Below are 26,724 nucleotides of genomic sequence, written 5' to 3'. Positions count from 1 at the left end.
TGCAAATTTGCAAGAAAAAAATACAGCACTCAGTCTTAGAAATCCAAAGTAGGAGATCAAAGGAAAACACATAACAATTCCGCAATGCAAATTAGGTTTTGCTTGGGAAATAAAAAGCTCTGCAAAAATGTCCACAACGGCAGAATTCCTAGAGCTCAGAGTTTTATATAGCCAGTTAACAGGGTTTGACTCATCTTTTTGGTAACAGAAGCCAGACCCTTATGTATCTCTGCTGTTGGAGAGGCAGTCCCAGCTCCCCAAAGTTTGAAGATTGGCAAATATTTAATTTCTGCTAAATATTATAACATTTTTTTGTTGTTCATTTTGAAGTTGTTAATTCCTACCTGCCCTGCATAACACAAAATTTCTATCAAAGTAAGAAGCCTAAGGAACAGTAGAATATTTCAGTCTGGGAGTATAAAGAGCTGGGTCCAAAAGCCTACAAGGAACCAGTAGTGCAGTAGTCCCTTATTTTAGGCTCTCTCTCTGACAAGTAGATATCATCCATCTTAATAATGCTTCTAATTTGGTAGAGTAACATATCAGGGGAAAGCAGCTCAAATATTGCAGTGAAACTCTGAGGCAGGAATTACAGTTGTTGAAGGCTCCAGTTATTTATGTTTGTTCCCTCCAGTAAAATTACTGATGGACTTTTTATTTTCAAGCCTTTCAATTTATCAGGGTAATATGCTATCACTATGACATTCAGTAGTTATTGTTTGCTCTCACTTCCAGATATTTTATGTAGAGAAGCCATTTGTAATGCTGAACTTTGATAGCATTGAATCACACAGGCATCTGCGTGTGAGCCCATATGGAGTCTGGGAGGCTTGTCTTAGACTTCAGTGTACATTGATGTTGTCAGAAAGCATAGCTGCTTCAATTAAGCCACAGATCTTATTGTTAGTCCAAGGGGAGAGGCAGAGGTCACCTGGAGTTAGACAACCACAAAGAGAAAAGGGAAGAGGCTTCCCTCCAAAATACATATATAGCCATACAGAATCTCTCTGCAGGAGGTGAACTAGGAAAAATACAATATATAGGGGATAGTATGAGAAACAAACAAACAAGATGAAGTTTTCTCTCTACGCAGTGAGGCAGGCATAGCTCTCTGACCAATTTTAAGCAAGTGTTTTGCATTAGAGCAGTTTCCAGACTTTTCAGACCTACATCTCTGTCTACTTTGCAGGTACAAAACATACAATTTGTACATAGTTCATTGTACCTGTGAATTACACTTTCAAGCCCACTATTTTCACAGTATTAGCATTAATACACAGATGCATCCATAGGCCCAACCCCAGCTAATCCCTGAACTATTCCTGGCACATCAGCAAGCACCAATGACTATACCGAATGACAACAGCAAAGAAATTATAGCCTTATCTTTCTCTTCAAGAAACTCATCATCACTGATGCAAACCCAAGAAAGAAGCGAAACGTGCTTTCACTAAGCAGCATTCTCACTGGGGCCTCCATTTAGGATAACACTCAGAGAAGCTTAGAAAACTTCCTATAATAGAACAGTCAGCAAAAGACTCATGCAGGACAAACGTATCAAACAGGGAAGCAAGCAATTTAACTATACTGGCTCATGACTTTTTATTCTTTTTCCATTTCAGTTTCCTGCTAGTTTATTAATTAGGTTTTTGAAAATAAAACTGTCTGGGTGACTGTAATTTGAGGATGCCAGAGATTTTTAGCTTATTTAAAATGTTTTAAAAACTTTGGCAATTTTATGCCAAAAGAAAAAGGACCTAACCTCAAATGCAACATCAAAAAAGAAATCTAAATTCAGCAATATGAAGCAGCACTGAGTTTACTTGAAAACTTCTTCCTCTAATACCCCTGGAGCCCTTGCCATCAGGAAGTTTGGAAAGTGCAGCTATGGTCAGCCCTGCAGCAAGATGTTTAAGATTTCAAAGCTAATTTTTCAAAGGCCTCTCAGTTTCTTGTTGACAACAGTGTTTTGATTTCAATTCCAGAGGTCCTTATAACTAAAATACTGATAAGAACACATATGTGGGTGTCCTTGAATGCAGACTAACATGAAGTGGGAGACATTTCTATATAAAAATTATCAACATGCACACCACAATACAATTTGGTGTGCTGGGGAGGTCAGGGCCATATCATAGAGCTAGGAATAGCAATAGTAGAGAGTACTGGAAAACTGACATTTAAATCAGAAATACCTTTATAAGGCTAAATCATAACAAACCTCTTATAAAATCTGCATTTTAAAACCTCCTTCTTTATATGTTCTTCCCCCCATCACCTCTCCCCAAGCTTCAGCTTGTGACTCATATATTGTTGATGGACTGTATTTCCTCTTACAAATTGCAGGTCCTATGCCTCTGCTGCAGCCCTCCTTACCATGCCAAAAACCGTTCAGAGTGCACCAAGTCAGCACTGGAGGCTCCAACTCCTTCCTTCCCCATTCTCCCCCAAGGGAAATCACTCCTAAAAGCAATCTCCATTGCCTGAAGATCAAGATACATGGTAATTACCTTTGTTTCAATTTCACCCCCACTTGCACTGCTATGGATAAAGTTTTCAGACATGACAAGTACCTGCAAGGTCTTGCAGTTTATCACAATGCCTGACAGGCTAAATTAACAGCCGTGATGGGAAATAAATGCTAACATTCATATGCAGTACTAAAATAGGGCGACTCCAAATCAGCTCTAAGCTTCAAAATTAGAAAGCCTGAGAAGTAAAACCAGTATTAATACACACTATTAGGAAAAGTATGGATCTGGCAGCTTTTAGAAAGAGCTGCGACTGTGAACACAGGCGCGCACAGTACTTGTATGATAAATAGGCTACATCTATGCTGCTAAAGGGTCGTGCTGAGTACACTCAGGAGTGTCCCCAATCATCACGAGCACACCTGTATAGGTGCAGGAAAATAAGGTCTGAGTTTCACTACGTCAGCTTAGAACGTGAGCCTGTCAAAGACTCAGGTCTGTCCCACAGTATTTGTCTCAGTAAGGAAAAGAACAGTGAAACTTTCCACTCTTGCACCTTCTTGTGTTATGCCAATTCAGAGACTTCCACACAATTGTGAATAACCCAGACTGCAGCCTAAAATGCTGATGGAAATAATCCTTAAATAATTCAACAGTCTATATTTAATTTCTTTTTTTTTATTATTTTTAATTATTTTTTTGACAGTAGCCTGTTCAGTAGACAATGAAAACATGGAAATATTAAAGGATCTCTGCATTTCTAATTGCATTGGCATTCAGTTCTGCCTATGATTTGATCGTTTCTTGCTGCTGGTATAGCCTGCATGTCTTCTGGCTTGGCAGCTCTCCCTGCCTGTCAAAACACTACTGGTGACCACAAATCTTTTCCATCATGCAATACAAGCATCAGATTTTTTAAGTCTATTGCCTTCTTTTCTCCTGATGCATCAGAGCAGCCTTCCCTTAGTGCTTGGGAGTATAATAAATAATGATATTATTTCTGTATCACAAGAGTAATTTAACAATACAAGTGTAACCTCCTGACAGTCCTATCATCATACTCCTTAGTCCCTTCCTGGTCCAACTGCTGCATTGGCTATCAAGCTGGCTATCCTATACTTGGAATCTTCATCCACCAAGCCCAAACACCCTCCTAGCCTTTTGAAGTATCATCATTCTAGACTAAGGAATGTCTTTTTCACATTAATCAACAGCACTCATGCCCTGTATTACTCAGTTGCCTAAAACCTAATCTTTTGCAAGGGAGACACAAGTCTTACACACAGCCTGAAGAGCTTAGAGGTAACTGAACCTGTCCTCAAAATAAAGATTATTTCTTTTAAATACCAATTTGCATTTCCACTGAGGAAAGTAAATAAATTTGTTTGGGCCTGGAATATTATTATGTTTGGTTTTTTACACAGACCAAACTTACAAATGTAAACAGTAAGAAGCGGGGAACCTGCCTCAGTGAAGTTGTTTTAGTAATATTTTGTGGGAGACAATTAAAATTAGCACATTTCAGAACTTCTGAGCTCTCCTGCTACAGTATGCAGATTAGTTCCCTTTTGGGGGAAAAGGGCATTAAGGAGGGAGAAACTGACAAAAACATTTTGAGATATCAAGGCTTCTGTGGATGCAAACCCCAAGAAATCTGAAGAATCAAACATCCAGATTTAATTTAAGCAGTTACAGATAACGAAATTATTTGACATCCTGAAAGTAACTGTTGTGGGCATTTGAATGTCTCAGGATTGCCTCTCTGAAATTCTCAACCTCTGTGAACAGGCAAGCTTGCCAAGAGCTCACGACAGTAACAGCCTCACTGCTGGTACTTAGGTGCATATTTTCCCCAATTCTAGTTTTGGAAGACACCGTCTTACTATAAAATGTCTACAGTTTATTTTTGATGCTACCATAAATGTGATTTTACTGACAAAATTATGGGTACCAAGATTTCAACATAAAAAAATATTTAACAAAATATGAAATTCACAATAACAAAACTGAGACACTTGCTGATCCCTTCATGAACACCACCAACACCTCCATTGCCTGAAGCAGCACTTACAGTTAATTGCTCCATCATGTACCTTTTACACACAGACACACACCCTGCCTTTCCTGTTAGGTGTTAATCACTTTAACAGCATAAATTGCTATTCCACCCCAACCTCCTGAGTTGCACTGGTAGAAGGAAATACAAGGAAAAGAAGCTTGAGGGTGAACTGAGCAGACCAGAGCTCTACATCTATCTGAAAATTCTGTTTTCTTCTCAAATTTGTCCACCTGCATGCTTTCAGCTATAGAAATCACAGATGTTATTACAGGCTAAGTTTCTTGCAGCATCTCTAACACAATATGAGTTTTGAGAACTTGTCTAGGAAAAATGACGATCCAAAATATTACTTCAAATCATCAGGTCATATCTGTAACTGCTTAGTTGCAAAGCGAGCTCTACTTCTGAGACCCAGGACAACAGGGTACAATTAATTATTTATTTTGTGGAATTCAATCAGAGAAATATGGGTTGCAGTTGCCGAAGGGCTAGAAAGAAAAAGAAGGGGGAGAAGGGGGGGGGGGGGGGGGGGAGGGAGGAGAGCTCCAGCAAAATGGTAATTTCAACAGGACTGTGAAGACTGCAACATATTTAAAAAAAAAGCCAAATTCTGTAACATTGAAAAATTAATGTCTATGGATTTTGTCTGTTATATTCAGAGTTATTATTTCGGACTTCCACAAATGCAGAAAGACATTTTAGTTCATATCCAGTTTATATTTAAGGCATCCCCAAAATGTCTATGCATGTATACATATACATATTAAACATACATGAAGATATACATATGCAAATATATATATTTAGTGAAAGTCCTGTTTCTGAAATTCAGTGAAACTTGGAGCCAGTTTTACAATCAAGGAACTACAAAACATACACGGTCCTGCATAGATAAATACTAAAGAATTTCTGATACTTTAAGATCTAGGCTAGATTCCTGTACTAATAAACCAAAAATTAAATAATCCACATAGCTCATATTTCATATGCTTGAACTAAAGACAGGTTTAAAAAGGACACAGTTCAGACAGCTGGATATTCCCTTCTCCAGATGAATGTAACACAAGTATGCTGTGGGCAATAACACAGCAAGACACTGCCTCAGAGTTACAAATTCCTCTGAAGGCATAGCTAGTAACTTGCTGACTTCAACCAGAATTAGTTCAGTTGTCAAATATGACAAAATTATTTCCTGACAGGGACAAAGCAAATGGAGTCAAAATAAAGAACGAGTTAAGGGTACTGGGGAAGCCCAAGCTCACTGGTTTGCAAGGCTGAAAAAGGGAAGATTTAAAGAAGAAAGCATGATGTACACATCTCTTATTTAAATTCTGAGAACTTACTGATGTTATTAAAGCACTGCAGTGTCAAACCTGGCACTGAGGGATGCACTGTGTGCTACAGCATATTGGAGTTTTTCCTTGGACTTTTATCTTTGTTATTTGATTTTATTAGAATACATACAATGAACAATAGATCAGTTCTCATCAATCAGTTGTTGAAAGGCTGTCCTCATAGACATATGATCACAGACCAAAGTGACTTGTCTATATCACCTAGAAAGTGTAAAAGGAAGGGATTTCAAACCAAGTCATTTTTGTAACTTTACTTCAAAATATCATTTTCTTTGTATTGCAATGTTTTAGTTTATGCATCACTAACAGTTGAATACAGTGGCCTTGCTTAGCTATAACTTCACTCTTGCAATTATTACTGGCTAGGTAAAATTCAAATTATCTTCATTAGTATTATCAAGTCATAAGCTATTTTTACAATTAGGAGATTTTTATGGGCCTTATTTTTATTTGCACCAAAGCAGAGAAACTATTAGAAGCAGAGAAATACATAGGACAAGACATAGCTGTCCCACTAGAAATGTAACATTAATTATGTAGTAATAAATTATAGCATTTAAATATTAAACGCTTCATAACAAATAAAACACTGTAGTAAACTCTGCCAAAGATGCACGCAATTCACCTGAGTCCAAAAACATGTGATTTACACAAATGAAAATATACTAAAGGTACACAATAAAAATAAAGAGCATAGTTTAATTGCTTTGTACATGTAACAACTACAAAATAAACCTTTACCCAAGAACATGACTGTGTATTAGAAATAGCAGCGTGAATCTATAAAAAAGGTTTTTTCTAATTTATTTCACATTCCTCCAAGTTAAGTAGGAAAATAACTAAAATTACCTGATAAAAGACAGTCAATACTGGGAAGAATATACTTACAGAACACCTTAGAGATGTCTACAAACAAAGCCGCACCGTAGTGAATATTTTAACCTCTTGTTTTATAGCATTTGAGTTGACTGAGGAAAGTTGAGCTCCCACTTGCCTTTGAAGGATATAAATCAGCATGCTAGCTAATCCTTTTCTACCTCTTTCTCCCAGCCCTCTCAGCTGTCTTGAATCACTTCCTTAGGCATAAAATGCCAGCAGGGACTATTAAGTCATCTGGCTAACAGAGGCAAATAAATTTAACCTAGATGTTCTGTAGACTAGTCTGACTTTACTCAGCTGAGCCCTAATGGGATTTAGTCAAATTTGACTGTGTGCCACCACTGAGGAATAGGAACTGCTAAGTTCTCATACCAAAGACAGCTGCATGTCTAGGTGCTAGTTAGGTGAGATTTACAAAAACAGTCCAGCTGGCAAACCACCTCCCACAGCGAAGGGAAAGGCAAACAGAGATAAGGCCCCTACCAGTCTCACCTGGAAGCAAAATCTTTCCCAAGCCCAGATCTTCTGACTAAATCATCCAAGTAGATTTTACAAACACTAAATAACCTTGGAGCAATTCTTTCCGTCCAGTTGGTCTCCTAATCTCTTCTTTACAGCTGTAGGAAAGACAATAAACACAAAACCCTAGCAAGCAAACAAAATACAATACAACTGCCCAGTTACATTTGAGTGGAATTGGGGAGCAATTCCTTCCCAACGATACAGGAAACCTCCTTCAGCTCTAAAATGTAAGACTGGCCTATGGCTACTGTCTTCGTGTGTTGTTAACATACCAAGCATGATATCCCATTTTCACTCTCCTCAATATGTAAGAAAAAAGCAGGAGAATAATACTGGGCATTCAGAAAGTCCCGAATTTTCAGGCCAGAAAGTTACTGCAATCTCATAGCATGACACACAATGCATACACACTTACACATAAGACACAGAGATTTCTCCTTCAAGCCAGATTAAAACTTCACTTTTGCAAGCTTGGGACTGAGAGATACAAAACAAACATGAGTTTCTCAGATCTCACTTTCCCAGGTCAGCCATTCTGATATTTAAATTGCACTCACAGCTAGAAACTTCTACCTTATGTCAAGATTGGAGTTTCCTAATTCAACTTCCCAGCACTTCCCAGCAAGGCTTTATCATGAATACTTAACACACCAGATATGGGAACATGAATGAGTTATCATAGAACAAGGCTGGGTGTTAACTCTGTATTAAGAACTGCTCTTATCCCATGGAAAATGTGAGGCAGTTTACTCTCAGAGAAGAGGACATCAAGTCATCCCTGGCAAAACTATCCCTGTACATGCTTTGTTGCCTTCCCATTCACATATGACAGGATGATCTCAAGAGGTAGCTTGTCCTGTTTTCCATGTGCAAGATAGCCCCGCACTATTTCCACCTCTAGTTTTACAAGAACTTAGGTTTCTCAAGGTGCCAGGGCTTGGAGATTTGTCTGTGCTACTAATAAGGAAACAGGGGTAAAGTGCTGCCCACACTTCTGCTTTCTCTGACCTTCATTACTTAAGGAACAAGTTATGGTGACCTATTCCAATCGGGACCTAAATTCCAGTAAGTTAAAGTACCATATCATATCTCCCTATGTATTCTAGCATTCCAACATCCTCCTGTTGCTCATGTAGGTTTCTAACATCAGTACAGAGGCAATTAAAAATATATTCCTTAATGCAACTTTGTGCCAAATTAAATAAGATAATGTATGCGAGAAGATTTTCACGGAATTGCTATGTCAGGGGTGAGGAGATGTGCTGAGAATATGAAACTGATGCAAGACAGGAAACAGAAAATTCATGAAGTAGTAAGCACTGGAAGGTCACTCTGACCTGATTTTCCATTTTCTTGTGGGACATCAGGCATAGTGTTTGGGAGTGTAGAGATAGCATTTGTTAATAACTTCATAATTTCTGTAGTCACAGCTGCATTACAAGTGCAGAAACAAGCAGTGATCTGATAAGCTGTTCTAAAGCTTATTTTTATGGAAGAATCTTTCATTCTCTTCCATGCTGCTGAAATTAAATATCCCCTGAAATCCACAGAATGGGCTTGTACAGGTTTCTTCCCAATTTCTATCGCAAACCTCACCGGTAACTTAATACATTGATTCTAGTTCCCAGTTTTCCTCAAAAACTTGCTTTTTCATTATTTTTTATCTTGATGAATACATCCAAAAAATAATTATTTCATTGTTTTTAATGAGATATTCTCACAGGCATCACTGCACCACACTGCACAGGTGCTCATCAGCACACTGATTTTGCATACTATCTTCTGTAGATATGGTATCTAAGCCTAATGGCCCAAAGCTCTTCTGTATAGTCTCTTGGAGATAAAAATACCCTCAAGACTCCTCTCTCCCTTTTGCACTATACCATCAGTAGCCATATATACAGGATCTTGCACTCAACTGCAAGAATGGTAGGGCTCTATTGGGAATTTTTTATAATCTAGAATCATAGAATCATAGAATAGTTAGGGTTGGAAAGGACCTCAAGATCATCTAGTTCCAACTCCCCTGCCATAGGCAGGGACACCTCACACTAAACCATCCCACCCTAGGCTTTATCCAACCTGACCTTGAACACCGCCAGGGATGAAGCACTCACAACCTCCCTGGGCAACCGATTCCAGTGCCTCACCACCCTAACAGGAAAGAATTTCCTCCTTATATCCAAGCTAAACTTCCCGTGTTTAAGTTTTAACCCGTTACCCCTTGTCCCTTGTCCTGTCACTACAGTCCCTGATGAAGAGACCCTCTCCAGCATCCCTATAGGCCCCCTTCAGATACTGGAAGGCTGCTATGAGGTCTCCACGCAGCCTTCTCTTCTCCAGGCTGAAAAGCCCCAACTTCCTCAGCCTATCTTCATACGGGAGGTGTTCCAGTCCCCTGATCATCCTCGTGGCCCTCCTCTGCACTTGTTCCAGCAGTTCCGTGTCCTTTTTATGTTGAGGGCACCAGAACTGCACACAATGCTCCAAGTGAGGTCTCACAAGAGCAGAGTAGAGGGGCAGGATCACCTCTTTTGACCTGCTGGTCATGCTCCTTTTGATGCAGCCCAGGATACGGTTGGCTTTCTGGGCTGTGAGTGCACACTGAAGTCGGCTCATGTTCAGTTTCTCATCGACCAACACCCCCAGGTCCTTCTCTGCAGGGCCGCTCTGAATCTCTTCTTTGCTCAGTCTGTAGCTGTGCCTGGGATTGCTCCGACCCAGGTGTAGGACCTTGCACTTGGCATGGTTAAATAAGGTTGTCATCAGCCCACCTCACAAGCATGTCAAGGTCCCTCTGGATGGCATCCCTTCCCTCCAGCATATCAACCGGACCACACAGCTTGGTGTCATCGGCAAACTTGCTGAGGGCGTACTCAATCCCACTGTCCATGTCAGCGACAAAGATGTTGAACAAGACCGGTCCCAACACCGATCCCTGAGGGACACCACTCGTTACCGGTCTCCAGCCGGACGTCAAGCCATTGACCACAACTCTTTGTGTGCAGCCATCCAGCCAGTTCTTTATCCACCGAGTGGTCCATCCATCAAATTGATATCTCTCCAATTTAGAGAGGAGGATGTGGTGTGGGACAGTGTCAAACGCTTTGCACAAGTCCAGGTAGATGACGTCAACTGCTTTACCCTTGTCCATCAGTTCTGTAGCCCCATCATAGAAGGCCACCAAATTGGTCAGGCAGGATTTCCCCCTAGTGAAGCCATGCTGGCTGTCACCAAGCACCTTGTTGTTATTCATGTGCCTTAGCATGCTGTCCGGGAGAATGCTTTTTGTTCTGTTGTAGACTTGTACCCACTTGAGAGACTGACAAAAAATGAAGTCCTCAGCTCCTCTGGAGGTTTCTCTTTCTCTCCTAGAATTAATAAGTATTCAGTCCAAAGACCATAAAGCCTCCCTACTTTTTCACAGGTTCGTTGGATCCACTAAAACCAATTATAACCACAGACACTCTGCAGTGTCAGGCCTCTTCCTGGCAAATTTTTTTTGAAAGCAGAAGCCTTTAGAAGTCACCATCCTCAAAATCCTCTTGGAGCACCTAAGAGTCTTATCTTTCTGGGTCCTGCAAAGATATATGTGTGCACTTTGATTCGGACATGTGAATAAACTTGTGAAACCCATGCATTTTACAGAATGCTCTGATTTATCCCAGATATCCAAGTGGGAAATAATATGGAATAGCATGTAGAATATCTCCTCTATGACCCCTCAGAGATGGAGCAGTAAGAGCAGAATTTCACTGCCTTTTTCCCCAGACAAATAGAGGAAACATTTGGGACAGTTATAAAACCAAAACAAAATTTATTGCTGAGCAAAAGAAATAAGGAGGCAAAAACATAGGACAAAGATGAATTTCAGGCAAGATTTTTAAACAGTTGAAAGCAGAAAAAATAGTTTTCACCACTTACACTCATTTAAGAATCCCTATATTTTGTCAAGTACTGAACTAGACAAACCTTGCAATTAAAAAACCCAACATGTTCTGGCTTGAACTTTCTGCAGTAGTAGTGCAATGGAAACTGTAACCGAAGTGTCTAGCAACATAAAAATATACTAATTTTCAGTACAAGCTGATGATAAAATCACATATCTCCAGTGTCAAGCTCTGCATACTGGGACAGCGATTAACCCCGTTGAGGTGAACTGCAAAATCCTGCTGATGTCCTAAGGAAACTGCTGGTGAATCAGATAAAATAAATGGACAGCCCCCAACATGTTCAGTCTGTACTTCACAGGAGGACTGATGAATTATTCTTTGCTTGTCATATCACACTGCCCTTTTACAGGCATGAAAGCTCCTGGGGCTTCTTCCAGAGAAGAACACCCCAGCAGCTGCTGACTGCTGGTGTCACTTGTGAAGCCACTGCGGAGACTGGCTCATCTGCAACTTCTTTTTTGCATTGCCCATCTGAATTGTCCCTGGCCTATCCATTTCTATAGAGCAAGCAAGACCTTCTATCGTACTGTTTGATCCTACTCTATTTAACCACACTTTAGGAGTGACTCTGGTAAACCTGTGAAGAGGTATACACGGAAAGATTTGGAAAAAAAGTGAAAATACTACAAAAACTACTCAATGCCACACCCACCCACTCAAAACGATTCCCAGTGAAAGCACTATAGTGAGGGCTGCAACAGCAAACAGTTCTTTGTTCCCTGCATTATCGGGACTGAGTAGCCCACAGCTGAAAGGCAGGGGGAATGCTGAACAGTAATTTTCTTGTTAAAAATGCCTTCCACACAACTGCCTTCTGCATAAGCCTTTCAGTTTTGGGTGTAGAAGTCATGTTGGTTCAGCAATTGAGATTCACCTGGAGGTTTTCTCCACTGATTCTTTTCCTCACACAGCCCACCTAAGCTTTTCCATCCAGCTTAACACTCCCCCCCCCCCCCCCCCCCCCCCCGCAAAACGCTCCTCGAGTCCACATCCTTAAATGTAAATCCAAACACCCATTTTAAACCACCCCACCTCCTCCTGGTATGTCCAGCTTGCCCTCGAGGAGGCTGCGGAGGGCTGCGGGACGCAGCCTCGGTGGGGCCTGGGTAGGAACTTTGAAGAGGTGCCCGGCTGCCTGCCCAGCGAGGCACCGGTTGCCCCACCACCTAACCCGGTCTCAGTCCTGCTCCTTCCCCTCAGCAGCCCAACAGCAAGCTGCCGCAGCCCACCTTCTACAGAACGCTACGGGGTGGCCAACACTGCAGGAAAATCCCTCCCATCGGCACCACCTCAGCCCCTTCGCCCCAGACCTGGGCAGGTTTGAGGCGGCGGGAGAAAGAGTAACAGGCTCAGACGCCCACAGCTCAAGACGTGTGTGAGCTTTACCCCTCTGCTCGCAGCCATTTAACTGCCTCACCGGCGCTCCTCACTCCCTCAGCGCCATGCCACCCCCATGGCCCCGCTGGCAGCCCCACCCCAGCCCCTCTAACAAAGGAGGCCCGTGGCTGCGGAGAGTGGTGGGAGTCATCGTTCTCCACAGGGACCCGCCCTCTCAGCTCCCTCCTTCCCAGTTGAGGGGGTGCTGCTGCCGGCCGCGCACAGCCTCCTCCCTCCGTGGCTGCCCGCCCTTCCCCGGCGGCGGCAGCAGTAGCGGTAGCGGTAGGGTGCTGCCGGGCGGGCGGTGTCTCCCGGGCGGCCTTGCCCGGATGTGCTACCCTGACTCATAGCCGCGCCGCACGCAGGCTCCGCGCCGCTGCTGCGCTCGCCCGCCCCGCTTCGCGCACACGCCTCCCGCGCCTCCCTCCGCGCCAGCGGAGAGGCGGTGGCTGCAGCAGCGGCAGGAGGGGAAGGAGGAGGAGGCCGCGGCGGCACCATGGGTAAGTCGCCCCAGCTCTGCACTGTGCAGCCCCTGCCGCCGCCCCTTTGGCCCCGGAGGCCGCCGCACGCTCGTCTCCGGTGGCGGGTGACTGGTGCAACTTCCTCGTCGGCTGCCTTCCTCCCCTCAGCCCGGGCAGAGGACTGGGGTGGCAGCGGGGCTCCGCCGAGCTCCCCACCGGGGTTGCCGTGGCCACTGCCCGGCCCCTGCCCCTGCTGCGCAAAGTTTCCGCGGCTCCTGCGCTCATGCTGCCGGCTCTGCCCCAGCCCGGCTCCCGGCTGGTCAGTCCCGCGGTGCGCCCAGCACGGCACTCGCGGTCCTGGGTGCGAATTCAAGTGGGGTGCAGGAAAGATAAATTCCCCGAGTGCGAAGGGGGCTTCCGAGCAAGGAGTTATATAAGGTACCCCCAGGACGCTTTCCTAGTGACTGTTTGCATAATGGAGACAGTTGGGGCAATACGTTTGGAAGATTATTTTATAATCTCCGTTAACTGTTTGTGGAAGACACAAGGATCCTCGTATTTGTCCGGCTTTTAGACTGAGCATTACTCATGCTTACAAATGCAGCCATATTACCTCTGCCTTTTTTCTCTTAAGGTTGTAAATTAAGTAGTTTCACACTGGTCGCCACTTGTATGGGGCTTCCAACAGATGCCGTGTGAATCTAGGAAGTGTAGCATTTGATTTTTTTCTACAGAGCACTCAGTGAATTTCTCTTGCCTTCTCCGCCTTGTCCTCTTGCACAAACTACAGCTCTCCCGCTATTAAAACAGTCACTGTAGCACAGATTATCCGGCTGTAACGTAGATCCCAGGGATGGGTAGGGAGTGTCCACACTGAGCTGCCAAAGACTCATCCAGCTTGGCAGATTTAATGGGAGCAAGGCTGCAGATCCCCAGAGCAGGGAGCTATGGTTCGCAACCAGGTGGCAGTTCCTGAATTCGGCTCAGGGGTTTGACATCAGTACTTCCTGTGGTCTTGAGTAAATCAGTAGTTTCTTTGCAGATCACACATATCTTTCACTTTCAACTAGAAGTTTCCATGGAAAGAAACAGTTGCAGTGCCTCAGTTTCGCTGGTTGTGAAATGGCAATAAATACTAACTTAACTCTTCTAAAGCAATGGAGAACTTTTAGAGAGTGGTTCAAATTAGAAGCTGCCAGGGTCAGGCATGAGGAATAACTGCCAGGTTTCATCAGAATTAGGTAAAACTATAATGGTGTAGTGAAGGTCTCTCTTTTCATGTGGGTTGTAAAGACAAGACACCAGGAATTAGTTCGTATATGTTTCCTGTCTCTATTCACAAAATAGGACTATTAATCTTGTAATTCTGGTCAAAGTCTAGTTGCAGCTAACTCTGTTTTAGCTTCCAAAAATAAAAACTTAAGGACACCAGCTAAAACCTGTTCAGAAAAGCTGGTGCAGAGTGAGCGCAGCACTCCTTTTTAAATGAGACTATGCTTCAGTTGCAGGCAAGTTTGTAAACAGCTTGAAAATCTGCTACATCTTGCTGTATAAGTCAAAGTAGTTACAATTATTTTCAGGAAGACTGAAATAATTTTCCTGTAGAATCCGTCAGTACCCATCCACACTTACCCAGAAAGGATGGTTGTGAAAATACAGAGGAACCTCCCCCCACACACACTTCACGTATCAGGGCCAGATTCCACTGTCTTTAAAATCAAGGCAAATTCCAAGTAACCTCTGCCACAGATCTTGTGAGTAGCAAAGACTGAAAGCAGTTTCACCTCAGCTAGCAACTAATAGCAACTTTCCAGGTTGGAGATCTATGTTTAAGCTCATATAGTCAATGCACTAGCTCCCCTCGTTCAGCTTATATTATTCTTTTTGGTAATGCATTGCATAAAAGCTGCAAATTCTTAGAATTGAATCACGGATGAATGTGTTCTTCATATAGCTGTTGTATCTTTCCATAAATTCTGTTCAACAAGCACGTATTTGTGGCAGAGTGCAGTGATGTCTTACGGTTAACCATATGGTCTATTCTGATTTATGAAGTTTGGTATGGTATTAGCTGGTTTCTATACCAGTGATATAAAACAGAAGCCCAACCGGGTATAATGTAGCTCCAGTCATAAGGTTTCTGATGTTAAAAATATTTGTTTTGTATGCATGCGTCTGCATTATCTTTACTGTATAGAAATATCTTTGCTGCCACTGTTTCCAAGTGTGTATTCCTCTGAAGACCTTATAGCAGTTGTTTCCTCCTAGAGACAGTGATTTTCTCTCATTAATATAAGTTATTTCCAAAATTATAAGTTTTGTTGCTTGCATTTATAGTTTAAGTTGTGCCTGAGTACAGCTTAAACAATATTTAACTTTTGGCTTTGAGACGCCAAGTTGTCTGAAGTACTCCTGGCAGTAGAGCGCTTTGAATACTTAAGATGACATGTGCACCACCAGTACTTTACTTCTGGTTTTATAAAGAACAATTTATAAGAGCTAATGTAATGCTACAGTTTCACAATGAATAGCCTCTTCCTCAGTCAATTCTTGTTTTTAACCTTGAAAAACACAACTGGTATACTTGTGCGAATGCGCTGTATCCAAGAAAATCTATTTTAGAGCAGTGGCCCGTGGAAGTTATTGTAAGCAGGCTGCAGTTATTCTACTTACATAAATTAATAAAATGAAAATCGGGAACTTTAGTTACATGTTGACCACTCAACAGTGATCCATTGGCCTGGAAAGATGGAGAAACACCACTTATGAGAGTTTCTATACAGAATACAAAACCAGATCACATTTATTTATTTATTTAATGGCACACGTCAGCTTGTTTCAGGTGTTGACATTATGGTCTGTAATAGTGAAAGCTCAAAAATATTCTTCCATTTTGAGAGTACTGGTTTCATTAGCAGGAAATAGATGGTAGCCTCTGCTCTGAAGTTTAATACTTATTTAGGTGCTTAGTTGGGCAACAAACTGTGAAAGCAACCTGCTAGACTCTTTGTACAGTACGTAGCAGTGATAGAACAATGACAAGATATATAAGGTACACAGGCTGTAATGTAGGTGGATTTATTTAAGTAGTGTCCACTTAGCTAGACTGTTGTCAGAATAAAGATTTATATTGTCTCTCTCCTCCCACTATACTCTATTTTCTCTCCCAGTTTTCCTGAAGAATTACCGCATGCAACTATGTATCAAGTTTTGGGGTCAGCCTGGTGGTTGTGGAACACCAAATCCAAACCTAACCGCAGATCAGGGTGTAACAAGACACTGCCTGTCTTCAGGACATTGGTTCAGGAAATAAAGGAGGCAGGAGGATGTGAATCTTCAGGCGTGGCTGTGTGCAATATTGCTTTTGGGAAGATAGGGATAAACCTGCTGTTTATTAAAAAATGTAATCAGTAGCCTCAGACACAAGGAAAAATGGAAGCTAATGAAAAAATTCTTCCATCTTTAAAGCTCTTTTACTAGTTTTATTACAAGCAATGCAAGTCAGACTAATAAACTGCTCGGCAAAGAGATAAATCAATTGCACAAAAAGATAATTTTTCATTATTTTGGTTTTGTTTTCATTTTTTAAATTAAACAGTGAGGCTTCTAACAACACCAGTGAATTCTAGCCAGCCAGAATACACCAATTTAAGCCAGTATAAAGTGTTGTATTAGCCTTTACCAAAAACACAACTGATTTTGGCAAAAGTCTTGTCTTCGAACACAGACACATAGGGAACTGCTTTTAGACTGCATCTCTCTTGCTTCAGTAATGTTCCTTCAGGTAATGTTCCTATAATGAATATCTGTTCCCATGTTCAGGCCAATATTTGTGTTCTTTTGTTATTATGTGAGACTGAAATCAACCGATTTTGTCTTTAGCTTTAGGTTAAAGGCTTCATTCACAAGTATGTTTCATGAAAACAGAATATTCAGAGGTGGTTTCGGAAGTCTGTGAGGAACATCTGGCTTTCTACAGCGTCAAACTAGAAGTGGAAAGAGAAAGGGCAAAAGAACATCTGAAACCTGAAGGAAACAAAGCAGTGATAATGGAAATGAGAAAGGTACCAAGACAAGAATAGAAGGCAACAAAAATCCCCTAAGGGAAATGTATCAAGGGAGAGAAATACTAGAAGCGGAGGAAAAACAGGGACAATAGATGGATGAATGGAACAACAGAGGACAGAAATGAGGAAGGAGCTCTATTCTGCAGCCCATTGGGGTATAAATGTAAATAAAATAATTTTTACCTTCTGTTTTTGTAATATAATTTGGCTGCTGCTGACAGTCCTTGAGAAGACTCATTATAATTTTCCTCAAGTAAAGCTGATTTATTTATGAAAGTTCTGAGAATTTAATTATTTATAAATATGTAACCACCTACCACCCCCGAGAGTAACATAAACTAACATTTGTTCAATGAAGGGGAAAATGTCATCACCATTTGACAGGAGAGAAAGCTATGGAGATTCATCTATGGCATCTGTCAAGGAGGTTGGTTGTCCCTTTTTAACTCCCTCTCAGGATGTAGTTCATGTTTTAGGATCACAAAGGGACATTAGACAGTGACCCAGTTACTTACATAAGAGAAAACCCACTTTCCACTGTTGACTAGTCCACCTGGGTCTGCTCACATGCTGCGTGTTCAAGAAAAACAAGCATCCCTGCTGTCTTGATACTGTTGAAGGCATACGTTTCATATTCTTACTTGTTTCCAGGTTAAAATAGATTAGGAACTGCACCTAAACTTCTGTATATTAGGAGTCTTAAAATGTGGATAGCTGTTCTCCAGCTAATAGAGAATTTTTTTTTTAAATGACAGTTTGAATTTTAATTAGACAAGGAGTTTTTCCTAGTAAGGGATTTTATAAGTAGCAGATTTCACTGCAAGGACAATCTCCCAGGGCCTCTTTTTGTTCAATACGGTCTAGAAAATTATTTCTGTTTACAAATTTGAATATAGTCACAACTAAGCAGAATTTGTTTTGGTAGGGTAAAATGAGAGTTAGAAGCTACAGATTTTGGAATGTTGAAGTTCCTTTTAGTACAAAAAAATAATTGTGGTATATTAGAATTTATCTGCACTCCAGAGATACCTAATAGAATTTGTAAACTCTCTGAAACAAATGGCTGTGTTTCAAAGAGTCTTAAAGCTGTGCGCACAGCCTGGTGAGATTTGTTCGGCCTGAGAATTGTGTGATTCTAGTTTAGGAAGCTTTGAAGTTATACAGAAACCCTGGTGACCTTAATACCGTTCTTCAGCTGTAGACCAAGTAGTTTACAAAGTCAGCAGATATGCAGAAGAACTTGTCAAATTTATAAACCAGATAACTGCTGTTCATTTTACTGCAGATAGAGGACAGAATTTAGTGCAGAATGCTTTGAAACCTGCAAATAAATACAGCATACCTTACCTGTACAAGTGTGTGCTGGCAAGGCATGTGTCTTAGAAGTTTCTCAGATTTGAAGCACTTTCAAATACATTTTCCTCACAAATTCTGATAAGAAATTTCTGGGAATAAATGTGTGTGTCTCAAGTGGCTGGAATTCAACATATGCATAAATAGAGACAATGTAGATGCCTTAACAAAATTGTATTAAAATTTGCAGTTTTAAATAATGAAGTGCTTTCATTTCATGCTTTCCATTTCTAGGTTAGACACAAACCTCTTATAAAAATCACATTTACACATTTAAAAATTGGAGAAAATATATAAAAAAGAACCCCATACTTTTGCAAAGGAGATATTTTAAGTGGTCTGTTTCAATATTTGATCCCATTTTCCTCATTTCACAGCTCTTACAAGCTTACTGCTTCCTAGTCATGTATTATAGGAATATCTGAGGCATAAGTAAATTCTGAGCTTTTATTAAAACACTGAGCTGTTCATTTGCGTTAGTGATAGCTCAGGGAAATTCATGAAAGTTAATCCATGTTATTTAAATTCATCCATTAGTTCTGTCCACTGATACTTGTCAGCCTGATGGACACAATAATTTTGAAGAAATAGTCAAAATTTGTGTATAATTGTAGATTTTTGTTGACTCTTCCTATCAGTTGACTCAGATTTGACAAATCATTTCTGTATCTAATTAAATCCAGTTAAGCAGGTGCTTAAATTCACGTGGTGAATAGCAGCTTTACTTTCAGGCTTATTGCCTGTGCTCTGCAAATGTACTTGACTTGGGAGTAAGACTGGACAGAGAGATGGAGACTGAGTGAGAAGACTGAGATTCAAGGAGGAGAGCAGCTAAGCAGTATAGGATGGATGACATGATAAGGATTGAACAAAACCTTGGAGAAATTTGTCAGGGCTGCTAATGAGCCTGTGGGGAGCAGGCCTGTGTTCAGATCTGGAGAGATGACAGCTCAGCATCTCTTGGCAGTCTCGAATTGTATGTTCGTGGTCAGTGTCTGTGTGTTTTTTATGGCCTTCTTGGTATACTAATATGGGAGCATTAAGGCGCAAAAGCTGCAGTTAAAAACCCTATCCTTATAGCATTCTTCACCTTTCAGTTAAGTGCCTATCTCTAGAATACACCAGTCCAAAAACACCCCAGCCCCAGATAGAATACTTGTGCTTCTCTCATCCTATCTTCTGTACACTAGAGGTCTGTAGTAGCTTGGAAGTCTATTGTAAGAGAGCTCTGTCATACCTAGCACTTCACAAACTCTGTTCTAACTCTTTTGCCCTTAATTTATACCCATGCTGGAAACTAAAATTGCGTTGTACCATATTAGGCTAATTCTGTGACAACATTTTGTGGATGGAAGCTGAAAAATTCTGCTAGCCTAGCTATTTAATATAAGTATCAAAAAAAAAAAAACATGAAGTGTGACCACCTGCAAGCCTTCATGGTCTCTAGAGTGAGTGGTGTGTTTGCCTGGGGAGGTCTGCATGTTGCTGAGGCTGGCCTGCTCTCTGGCAGCTAGGAACTCGTTTGGGGAGCATATTTAAAAACACCTCTTGTCTTTGATGTTGGACGTGACAGTCCAGTGACTTAGATTAATGGGACTATTTTAACATTTCTAGCCTGAAATGCAACCTTGCAAGCACATGCTGCTATTTAAAGGGGCAGTAGCACACCTTTTCGCTTCTCTAGCCTTGCTAAGTTTGTTCCTGTATGCCTTCTTTATGGGAGAAATCCCATCATGCTCTCAGTCAACAGCACCCAGTACCCTGCAGGCAAAAGCTGAGTTGAGTACTGCCAAATAGCTACTCATGCTACATGAAGGCTTTGGAACGATTTCCTTAAATCAAAATGCTGTTTTATTTTGACAGTAGGAACAAAGCATCGGGAAAGAAAAGGATTTTAAAACCAAAGCAGGATTGTGCACATCTCTCTTATCTAAATCTTCCGTGCCTACAGAATGTTTAACTTACCTCTCCTGGGCCTCTGGAGGATCCAACTGAAGTTAAGTCTTCTGAGTCCAATGTGCTTGGTAATAGCATCTTTGTATCTCTTGACTGCTTCCTTCAGCAATCTTCCAGTGTGCCCAGCAGTCTTCCAGTGGAAGTCATTGGATTGCTGATATGTTAGGACCCATTTGTACAAATATTTAAGACACCCCTTCTAAACTTCAGTGAGCAGTTTAAGAGACAATACAGTGAGTGAACGTGGCCATCAAGAGAAGTGGCAGCAGCAATGAACAGTTGTGAGGTATTTCCACACTTACCTTTCTCTTTTTTTCACTCTTCCTTAAGTAACTAGTAGCCTTTTTTTTCCCCTTCTGTGTTTATATATTGAAATGATTTTAGAATCAGGATGTTGTTCTATGAAGGGAAAAAAAAAAAGCCAGCCACAACAGAACACTGGTTTGTGAATACACTCATTGTAAAAATGTCTGGTATGATTAAATGAATTTAGAAATCCATTAATATGCTTTATACGAATACATTTGCTCTCATCCTGCAAAACCTGTTGGACAGTCCCCTTTCTTACCTGGTTCTCCACAAAGTTCAGGGAGAATATACAGACATGCTGGCTCCTGCCCTATGGAATTAGGGGAAAAGCAGGGAAATGTTGGCAGTTGAGGGAAAGAGATGGAACATGTACATAAGGGGCTGCTGACAGGAACCAAGCAGGTTCAGGTTTGGTTGGTTTTGGTGGTTTTTTGGTTTTTTTTTTGGGTTTTTTTGGTTTTTTTTGTTTTTTTTTTTTGTCTTTTTTAGATTTTTGCAATAAAAATTTCATCACCCATTCACAGCAAGATAGTGCTTCAGACCAGTCAAAGATACTATTCAATACCTTTATGTGCAGCAGTGCCCAAAATACAGTGTGCACTTTCCAGGCAAAAAACAGACTTCTGTATCTAATATTACAATGTACTTACTGTCTTTAAAATATTTTTCTATTTTACGAAAGAATCCTTTCTTACTCTTCACATTCTCTTCCACAGCCATCTAAATCCTTCAGGCTTCTCTATTTCATTGCCCAGTTTTCTGTAATGTCTTCCTTGTCACTATCTCCTCCAATTACCTGTTCTTTTCTGGTTTTCATCCATCTCAGCCTCTGTCTTCTCCTCTGATCTGTATTAATTATCTGACAGCTTCTTCCATTACCTACACTTTCTACTACCCTTTTTAGGAAAAGAATTAAAAAAAATGGTGCTCTACTTTCTAATTTCAAGAGGCTAAGTGATTTTTTTCTTCTCTTCAGTTACATATCAGTTGTTTACAACCAGTTCAAAATCATGCTTCAGTTTTGCCTAGTGTATGTGTACAATAAGTGAGAATACATGAAAGAATGTATTTGGTAGGAAAGAAATGTACAGAATTGGGCCCTATTCATGTAAATGCTATTTATACAGCATTCTTGTACCCACACAAAGCCCACACTGAGTACCACTGAAGTCATCGGGATCCTGCTTTTCTAACTCAGCTGTAGTAGAGCTTAAACTGTTTTGGTGAAACTATGTAAAATGGCATGCATCACTCCATCCTTTCAAGCAGTAGTAATATTGGCTCTCCAGTTTATACAGTTAGGGGGAAAATGGCAGACATTGGACCTATTTTTGACCATAGAACATAGAATAGAATCATAAAATGGTTTGGATTGGAAGGGACCTTCAAAGTCATCTAGTCCAAAACCCCTGCAATGAGCAGGTGCATCTTCAACTAGATCAGGTTGCCCAGAACTGCATCCAGCCTGGCCTTGGATGTCTCCAGGAGTGGCAGATCCATCACCTCTCTGGCCAGCCTGTGCCAGTATTTTACCATCCTCATTGTAAAAAACTTTTTTTCCCATGCCTAGCCTGAATCTCCCCTCTTTTGGTTTAAAACCATTACCCCTCCGATCGCAACAGGCCCTGCTAAGAAGTCTCTCCCCATCTTTCTTATGGGTCCCTTTTAAGAACTGAAAGGCTGCAATAAGATCTCCCTGGAGTCTTGTCTTCTCCAGGCTGAACAACCCCAAGTCTCTCAGCCTTTCCTCATAGGGGAGGTGTTCCATTCCTCTGATCATTTTTGTGACCCTCCTCTGGACTCTCTCCAGCAGATCCATATCTTTCCTATACTGAGGACTCCAGAGCTGGACACAGTAATCCAGGTGGGGTCTCACCAGAGCAGAGGGGTGGAATCACCTCCCTTGTCCTGCTGGGCACGCTTCTTTGGATGCGGCCCAAGATATTACTGGCCTTCTGGGCTGCAAGTGCACATTGCCCGCTCATGTCCAGTCTTTCATCCACCAGTACCCCCAAGTCCTTCTCCTCATGGGTACTCTCAATCCCTTCACCCTCTAGCCGGTATTGATACCACACCCCCACACCCCCACACCCCCCCCCCCCCCGAGTCTAGGTGCAGGACCTTGCACTTGACCTTGCTGAAGCTTGTGAGGTTTGCATGGGCATACTTATTGAGCTTGTCCAAGTTCTTCTGGATGGCATCCTATCCCTCAGATGTCTCAGCTGCACCACTCATCTGCAAACGTGTGCCATCCCACTATGTCGCTGATTGTTAAGATACTCAACAGTAGTGGCGTATTTTATTCATAGGTATGATGCTGTACTTGCCAAATTAAGAAAGAGCCATACCCTATGATAAAATGATTTGGTGAACTTGATTTTTCTTAAAAATTTATGGAATGATACAGTTAAAGTATTTTTTTATATCAAAGAAGGAACCAATTTAACATGGACATCATCATATTAGAACACCCTCCTGTAAAAGGAATAATAAGTACAGTATTATAAGCTCTTAATATACATACAGTGACCTTTGTTCTCTCTTGTAGCAACATATTGAAAAAGAAAAATGTTTTCAGAAATCCTTTCCAGAAACTCACTTTATAACCATTAGATGATGGCTTTCAGTACTTTCTGATATTCTCCAAAAATATTAGGAATCCCTCTTTGCAAAACTGCTACATATTGTGCTTCTAATGACACATACATTAGAGTGTGGACACTTAATGCTCCAAAGGCAAGATTGCTGGAGAGAAACAGAAAGCAATTTAATACACTTCTTCAGAATGCATCTTCATCCCAGAAATGATCTGAAGTGCTTGTTTATCTTTATGAAGGCCATAACTTCTCCCTTTATGAGGAGGGTGAAGGCATCAGAGTTCTTTTTTTGCCTGCCGAGAACAAGGTAGAATTTAAGACTTCTTATACAGTCTCTGGAATTGACTGGAAGAGTTCTCTCATGAACGTAAAATTTAACTGTATGTACCTGGTTTGAAATAGATGGCTGGAGAGAGAAATGTCCTGCATAATACAGCACTTCATGTTAGCAAGGGGGGGGCCTGTTTTACTTCTGGTTTGGGTATTTTTTGTTAAATTGATATTAAATAGGCTTTCTGATAAAAAGCAGCAGCTGTGGACTACTGGATTGTTTTTAGCATACTTAGCTTTTCCAGTTCTGAACAGTTTTTGCACTTCGGTGATTACAACAGCAAGGTGTCACTTGGAAGCCAGCACACTTAGCAGCTATTGAAATTAAACTGCTTTCTTTTCTAAAGTCAGAAATGGTCATCAACCAAACAGCATTTTTGGCTGTACATAATGAACTTGCTGCATTTTTTGAAAGGTGGGTAATAGGCACATTTTACAAAATTACTTAATCTTTGGCAGTTTTTTTGGAACACAGGCTTTTCTGTTTGACCCTTTTCATGTCTCAAAAAGTAAATAGATAAGCTTTAATTTTTTATTCTCCATTACCATAAATTTATTTCTTGCAATCAGGAATATGATGAGGAGTCTTCCTGCAGATTAAGATTAGACTCTGTTTGGGCAGAGATGTAGCTTTGAGATCAAGGATTAGATATCAAACTTGAAAATTCAGGAATTCTTGTAAGCTCATGTTTTTTTTTTCCTTCTTTCGTTTCCCCAGAGTCATGTACTACTTGCAAAAGCAGCCATTGTAACAAAACAGGCCTCTTCTGATTTTTGTCACATTTTGGAAATTCAGATATTTTTTGCTTATCAGTTTTTGTTTTAACACTTAATTGTTGGCCTCTCAGAGAACAATCAGAATAGATTTTTGATGGCCACTATGGTTATTGTATTTATGTAGCAGTGAAAGATTCTGTATTACTTAGGTTTTAATCATGTAGCCTGTGTTGGACTTCAGTGTTGATTTTTAACACCTTCAGAGGGTCAGTGCAAGTTTCGAAGCCAAATTCTGCTTGTTTACATGAGCATACTATTCTGCTCCATATCTGTGGAACTAACTTGTCCTGAGAATTCAGCATATCATTTAATCTTTTCATTCTAGAGTTTTCTGCGGCTTCATCTACTGCAATCTAAAGGTAACATAAAACCATCAGATGAGAAAGTCTGGTTGATTTCACATGAAAGGTCTGCATGCTCAACACAGCTTCTTTAAATTGAATACAGCAAACTATTGAATGACAGGTTTAAGCATGTGTTGTAGTTTTAAGTGCCGCTGTATTGTAGTGCTGTAAGTGACCTGGTTGCAGAGCATTTAGAAAAGGTAATCTGTTAAAACCAGCTTTGCTGCTGAAGCCCCTGTGAAGTCAGATTATGGCCTCAGTCCCCATTGCCCTGTATTATGCATAAAGTGACTGCAAATTTGATTTAAGATGGTAATAGGGCCCAAATTGTAGCTTTTATATTCTGCCTGTGCATAAATGACCATAGGATAATGGGTTATAAAGTGATGGATAATAAAGTGATGCCCAGGGTGCCTTCATATTTGAGATGACTTGTAGAAGTCTTGTTTTTAAATACTCATCATGGTTTAGTAGAATTAATGGTTATGAGATTGGTGTACAGTTTTGAGGCTGCAGTGACTCACAGCTGTGGAAGACAGAAAAAAGCTGCAGATGTTTGGTACACCGGAGAATTTGTCATACAAGAGAATTAGGAGTTGTATTCTCAAAAGACTAGTTGAATCAGTTTATCATATTGTCAGACACAGATAAGGAAATCAGACTTGTGCATTAGAGAGAAAAGGTAGATGTGCTAGCCATGGGTGACAAACTGACTTGTTACTGAAAAGGTAAGAGCACTGACCTCTATCATTTAAAAAAGTCCTCTTCAGAGGGGGTCTGTAAATATTAATTCATCTAAATAGCCTTTTAAGTGAGAGAGTGAAGATAATACTATGTTTAACTACATGAAAAGTGAAGCAGGAAAATAAAACCAAATTTAGCCCCTCCAATCTGTTTCTTTAGAAAAGAAAAAACGAAGCCAAGACAGTAGATTGTAAGAAGGTGTCTTCATCTCTACTGTTTTCATGCAGGATTTAAAGTTAATATATTGGAGAAGGCTGCTATTGACCCAGATAGGGTAATAGGAAATAAATGAAAACTAGATTTTTACCTTGAACTCTGAAATGTGAAAGTAAACAAGTAGCCTAATGAATGAAAAACACACTGTGCAAAAGAGATATTGGTTCGATATATGTGAAAACATTTGCTCCTAAAATCTAGTTTTCTAGTGTGACATTTCATCATTAAAAGAGATACCAAGGTAGAAAATGTGTCCTAATGGCAACCAGCATTTTCAAAGGCCCATGTTTAGACCCCAGATCCTTACCTCAAAATGTAAAGTTTCTGGGTATTTTTATAATTATTTCATTTTATACGTCATCTTGTAACAATTGATAGGCTGGGAAGTTCCTAATCACTTGTTTTAATAGGAACATGGAGAGTTAATATACTTTTGTAGTTTTACAAGTAAAGTTCACAAAATCACGTTTATGGTGCTTATGCTCTATTTGTGTCATGTACACTGTCATCTCACAAATGTTGAGATTTTTGAACTGAATTCACGTTTTTAGTACTTTTCAGATAGAAATAATAATCTTTTCTTGGTATTAAAATACTGCTACAGAAAATGAGCCTCATTCAAGCTCTTTTTGTTTGCCTTTACAACTGAAGACCACAGTGAAAAGGAGTCTGTCTTCTCTGGTTTTGCTCAAAGTTTTGCTGAAATCTTCCTGGAATAATATGAAGGACTTACCAAATCAAGATAATTTTACATCATACTCAACAAGTTGCCTTTACCCAATAGTAAGACTTAGCCTCCATCATATTTTACAATGTCTGTCTTATGTGTGGGAATTCAAGCAGTAACAAAAATAAATACAGCATTGAGTAAATGCAAGACAAGAATCTCACAATAAAACTTAACAGTATTTAGCAAGAGAAAAGAAATAATTTTATTCATGCAAAGGAGTGCTC

At 40.6% G+C, this 26,724-nt stretch overlaps 1 protein-coding gene and 1 long non-coding RNA gene across 6 annotated transcripts in view; one reads left to right on the top strand and one right to left on the bottom strand.

Moving 5' to 3' along the window:
- The window catches only part of LOC136007318 (uncharacterized), a 189,867-nt gene extending 182,816 nt beyond the window's left edge, over window positions 1-7,051 (bottom strand). For both annotated transcript variants that reach the window (XR_010609616.1, XR_010609617.1), the window contains exon 1: window positions 6,774-7,051. This is a non-coding gene — a long non-coding RNA (uncharacterized LOC136007318). The remainder of the gene's footprint in view (window positions 1-6,773) is intronic.
- Window positions 7,052-12,790: 5,739 nt separating this feature from the next.
- RAP1GDS1 (Rap1 GTPase-GDP dissociation stimulator 1) overlaps window positions 12,791-26,724 on the top strand; it is a 98,542-nt gene continuing 84,608 nt past the window's right edge. For 2 of the 4 annotated variants that reach the window (XM_065691570.1, XM_065691563.1), the window contains exon 1: window positions 12,792-13,116. In XM_065691570.1, the coding sequence (XP_065547642.1) occupies window positions 13,113-13,116 (4 nt within the window). In that variant the 5' untranslated portion in view covers window positions 12,792-13,112. Of the gene's footprint in view, window positions 13,117-16,959; window positions 17,308-26,724 lie in introns of all 4 variants that reach the window. The other 2 variants (XM_065691554.1, XM_065691576.1) reach the window with 2 other exon arrangements.

Source organism: Lathamus discolor, chromosome 1 (genome assembly GCF_037157495.1).
Source record: "Lathamus discolor isolate bLatDis1 chromosome 1, bLatDis1.hap1, whole genome shotgun sequence".
Taxonomy (NCBI): Eukaryota; Metazoa; Chordata; class Aves; order Psittaciformes; family Psittacidae; genus Lathamus; species Lathamus discolor.
The sequence above is the reverse complement of the archived record's forward strand: the minus strand, read 5'-3'. Positions and strand labels throughout refer to the sequence as shown.